At 48.0% G+C, this 4,612-nt stretch overlaps 2 protein-coding genes across 4 annotated transcripts in view; both read right to left on the reverse strand.

The window, feature by feature from the left end:
• The window catches only part of HNRNPUL1 (heterogeneous nuclear ribonucleoprotein U like 1), a 50,146-nt gene extending 48,723 nt beyond the window's left edge, over nucleotides 1-1,423 (reverse strand). The window contains exons 1-2 of one of the 2 annotated variants that reach the window (XM_023508236.1): nucleotides 1,268-1,423; nucleotides 920-1,050 (exon numbers count right to left, since the gene is read on the reverse strand). The gene's annotated coding sequence lies outside the window, so the exon portion shown is untranslated. Of the gene's footprint in view, nucleotides 1-919 lie in introns of both variants that reach the window. The other variant, XM_023508237.1, reaches the window with a different exon arrangement.
• Nucleotides 1,424-3,557: 2,134 nt separating this feature from the next.
• The window catches only part of AXL (AXL receptor tyrosine kinase), a 33,886-nt gene continuing 32,831 nt past the window's right edge, over nucleotides 3,558-4,612 (reverse strand). For both annotated transcript variants that reach the window (XM_003802089.3, XM_003802088.3), the window contains one exon: nucleotides 3,558-4,334. In XM_003802089.3, the coding sequence (XP_003802137.1) occupies nucleotides 3,983-4,334 (352 nt within the window). In that variant the 3' untranslated portion in view covers nucleotides 3,558-3,982. The remainder of the gene's footprint in view (nucleotides 4,335-4,612) is intronic.

Here is a 4,612-nt window from a genome sequence, read left to right on the forward strand (position 1 = left end):
CCACCTCCCCCTCCCCTGTGCCCCGTGCTATGCAACACGTGTTCTAATTGGCTAACGCGCGGGGGCAACGGGCGCGGGCCTGGAGACTCAGCCAATCAGAGCGTGGTTTGCAAAAGAACAGCAAAGAGAGGGGCCTAGAGCTGCCGGGGAGGAAGCGTTGGTCTACGTCTAAGCCGCTGCCAGGGCGGAGGGCGGGAAAAGGCAAGAGGCGAAACACACGCTGATTGGGTAGCGCCTGCGCGCCAGCAGCCCTAAGGTTAAATGAGGAAAAGGGAGTAACGACCTGAACCAATCAGCGATGAGATCTCAGAATGCGCACCGCCACACATACACACCACAACCTCGCCTGCGCAGTCCTTTGATCAAACTAACTATCTCCGTAACATACATTATGATTGGTCTACATCTCCCGCCCCTTGAGCGGTGCGAGCGGGTAAAATCACTAGAACCAATCAAATGGAGGGTCAGCAGAAACCCCTCCTTCCTGTTGCCTTTAAGAAACCGGAAAGAGATACATTCACCAAGGACCCGCCCCTTGCCGTTAGGGCGGTTTCAAAACAATCTGTCCGCCAATCGCAGTTATTGTTTTATCTCACTAAAGCTGGTCGTTTTAGAAAAAGTTAACCAGATTAGCTATTCTTCAGTGGACTGCCTCACAAATTTCGTTGTACAAGATACACGGAATACAGATTAAGTAGATACGCTATTCATAATCTGGAAGAAACTCAGTTGCCTTTAAGAAAAGCAAAATTTTGACTTCAGAGAGTGCTGTAGGTTTGAAAAGACAAGCTAGACTAACAACGGGGGAAAAGTTACAACGGGGGAAAAGTTGTAATGGAAATTGCCCTCCTCCCTCCAGTGGTAGTACACAGGGCGCCTCCCCACGGTCACAGCTCAGCCGTCTCCCCAGATTTGGTACCTGTAGTGGGATGCGCGCTGTGCACGCGACCACACAGCCTTCCCCTCCAGAAAGATCTCCAGAGATTCGCCGATCGCTATCCTGAATCCTCTAATCGTCTGTCCCGTGAATCTGGCTGTTTGGCGTCTATCCTGACAAGCTCAAACACACGGACCCGTCAATAAGCCTCACGCCAATAAATAACGCTACAGTTTCACAGTATCTAACGCTGCACCACCTGTCGCCTCTAAAGACAAAACTTCAGTAAGATACACAATCAAGATACACAATGCAGAAGCCCGCTGCCCACAGGGTCCTATCTTAAGCCCACGAAAGCCACACACAATCTACTTAGACAAAGGCACACACCACACAGATAAACAAATACGCGTGAGTCAGATCAGATGCATCAGATCAGGATAATACACCAGACTGCAGGGTAGATGTGCCCCCTAAGGTCCGTCTAGGTAGGCGGCATCAAATAATAAAGATATACAGGACACTTAGGCTACAAGCTTACACTACGGAAACCTAGACACACAGCACCCACTCAGAAGCGGGACAGACACTCACGTGGGCCTGGAGGTTTCAATTCAGACACCCCGCCCCTCGCCCACGTCCGACTTCCTCTCTCCTCCCAGCTGCCCACAATGATTTGTTCTCAAAAAGTTTGTGGCCCGGATTGAACTGTCCCCGGTTCTCAGGAGCCACCACCGGGGGGCGTCCGGGCGCTGGCAAGGGTTCCTCCCTGTGCTGCGGGCCACACCCAGGAACGTGTGCCGGCGGGTGCGTGGGATTCACAGTGGGCTGGTCCCGGCTGCGTCTGTGATTGTCGCACGTGTTCTGTGCCAGTGTTTGTGAGTCTGAACGTTCGGGCTTGAGTATTTGTGTCATTTTACTCTGAATCTGCAAGTTTTTCTATTCGTGGTGGGTATGTGCCTGTGCATATTTGTAAATATTCTTGTATCTGTATAGTTTTCTTTTTTGTAGAGACAGAGTCTCACTTTATCGTCCTCGGTAGAGTGCTGTGGCGTCACAGCTCACAGCAACCTCCAACTCCTGGGCTTAGGTGATTCTCTTGCCTCAGCCTCCCGAGTACCTGGGACCACAGGCGCCCGCCACAACGCCTGGCTATTTTTTGTTGCAGTTTGGCCGGGCCGGAGTTGAACCCGCTACCCTCGGTATATGGGGCCAGCGCCCGTATCTGTGTAGTTTTGTGTCACTCTTACACTATGTGTCTGAATGTCGGTGTCTTTGTATTTGTGACCAGATATACCTGTATGTCCATTAATTCGTGGTGTCTGATGTGTGTGTAACCCTGTATTTATGTGCCTTTTCCTCAGGAGTTTCTGAGACTTTGCATTTCTTTGCTTGTGCTCTTTGTGGGTTTTTTTGCCTATGTGTATGTCCGTTTCTACCCTCCCTAATGAGGAGAGAATTCTGAGACCCTCACAAACCCCCCCTCCACACCCCTTTTTCTTTTTTCATAGATGGGAAAACAAAATTGCCAGGGATGGAAGCCACATCACAGCTGAATGGAGACAAGAGGAGACAGAATTGTGATTACAAAATTTTATGTGACCTGAGCCCCTCCAGAGGCGCCAGAGTCCACAGTCTGTACTTGAGGGGTGAGGGACTGGCTCAGGGGGCAGCATGGCCCAAATGGAGGGAGATTGTCCATCCCCTGGGGGGAAAGGAGGCATCCCTAATGCATTGCACAGGCTGGAGGGGGCACACCCCAACTTGAGGGGAGGAGGAAGCAAAGGAGGCTAAGAAGAAGAGGGGGACACTAAAGAATACTGCAGTACAAACTTAAAACTTGGGATTGTACCTAATATTCTATACCTGTGGACCTTTTTTAAAATCTTAGAAATTTGAAACATTTGAATCTTATATCTATAGTGCCTAGAACATAAAGATTTTAGAAATGTGAATTCATGGACCCTTATCTATGATCCTAGAAAGGCAGAGTGCAGCATAGAACCTAAAGATGTCCAACAATAGGAATGATTATAATTTTGGTGTCTAGTCACAACTGAGTGTGAGACTCTTATAATATAGATGCTTAGCATCCAGAATCTTAGACAAATAGAATCTAGAGTGTCTTGAGACATAAAACAGACCAACATTAGAATCTTAGAGTTTAATAATTTAGAATCATGGAGCATCTGATCTAGAATCTTAGCCACAGAGAAACTAGGTTCTTAGACTAAGTCTTAGAATATCAAAACTTGGAACATTAGACCTTAGAATCTCCATCTTTAGAGTCTTAGAACTTTTGAATTTCAGATTTTAAAACCTTAGACACTTGGGATCTAGGATCTCATACAAGAGAAGATATGATCATAAAGCCCAAGAAACGATAATTGACCATCACTAGAATCTTAGAACTTGAGAAGATAAAATTTTGAAGATTTATAATCTAGGGGCTTATAGCCAGAGGATCTAGACTCTAAAAGCCTCAGAACATCAAATTTTAGGACAGTATACTTTAAAACCTCCATGTCTAGAATTACAGAGTCTTTAGAATTGTAGGATCTAGAATCTTAACAATTGAAAAACTCAGAATTCTAGAAATATAATAAAATCTAGTCATACAGCCCTAGATCCAAGAACTATTAACAGAATCTTAGAGCTTTAGAACCTAAATCTTGGGGCTTTATCAAGAATCTTAGAACCAGAAAATCTAGAGCCATAGACTCTCAGAGCCTTAGAACTGTAGGCCTTAGACTTTCCATATCTAAAACGTTAGCAGGAATTTCAGGTCCTTAGAACCAAAGACTCATGGCATTTTTGAAACCTAGAATCTTTGAATCTAGACTCTTTAAGCCTTAGAATCTAGAAACTTGGAATATTATACCTGGTAGGACCCTTAGAAATTGTAATCCATCCCTTTCTTTTTATAGGTGATGATGCTTGGCATCACCAGAGAAGGGGGCGGATCTGTCTCGGATGGAGGTGGTATGAGGAGGAAGATGGGGTGCAGATGGGGATTAGGCCTAGGATGGGAAAGGGGAGTGGGGTTTTCCCCAGTGGCAGTGCCTAGCTTGGGTCCTGAGAGCGAGTCCCAGGTGGAGGGTTGTCTTAGGCGCCATCCTCCTGCCCTGGTGATGCTGGGGAGCCCCTGTCAGCAGGCAGAGGGGGACCAGGGGCTGTGGAAGGGCAGAGGACATAACGTCCAGCAGGATGGACTTCAGCTGCAGTGAGACAGCTACAGGAATCCTTAGGATCAGACTGGGTTGGGGGGTCAGCTCCTCCAGCAGCTCCAGGGGGTTCCAGATGACTGCTACCCTCATCCATGTTGACATAGAGGATTTCATCGGGCTCCTGGGCAGGGGGCAGGGCTTTCAGCGTGTACTCCAGGTCTTCCCGCAGTTCTGCAAAACTTGGCCGGTCTCGGGGGTTTAGCTCCCAGCACCGGGACATCAGGGCATACCTAGGGCAGAAAAGTGAGGAGTGGGAGACGCAGCAGAAGGTCAGAAAGAGAGTGTCTGGAAGCTTGGGATTATTTTAGGACACTCGGGGCTGGAGGGATCCTCAGCAATTTGGGGTCATCTGTGGGAATTTTGGAATTCTCAGGAATTTCTGAGGAGGGTCCTGAGAGACTCAAGAACAGGGAAGAGTCTTAGAAAACCTCTCTGGGCTCGGCGCCTATAGCTCAACCGGCTAAGGCGCCAGCCACGTACACCTAAGGTGGCGGGTTCGAATCCCCAG

This window comes from Otolemur garnettii, unplaced genomic scaffold (genome assembly GCF_000181295.1).
Source record: "Otolemur garnettii isolate 467f Iridium unplaced genomic scaffold, OtoGar3 scaffold00233, whole genome shotgun sequence".
Classification (NCBI taxonomy): Eukaryota; Metazoa; Chordata; class Mammalia; order Primates; family Galagidae; genus Otolemur; species Otolemur garnettii.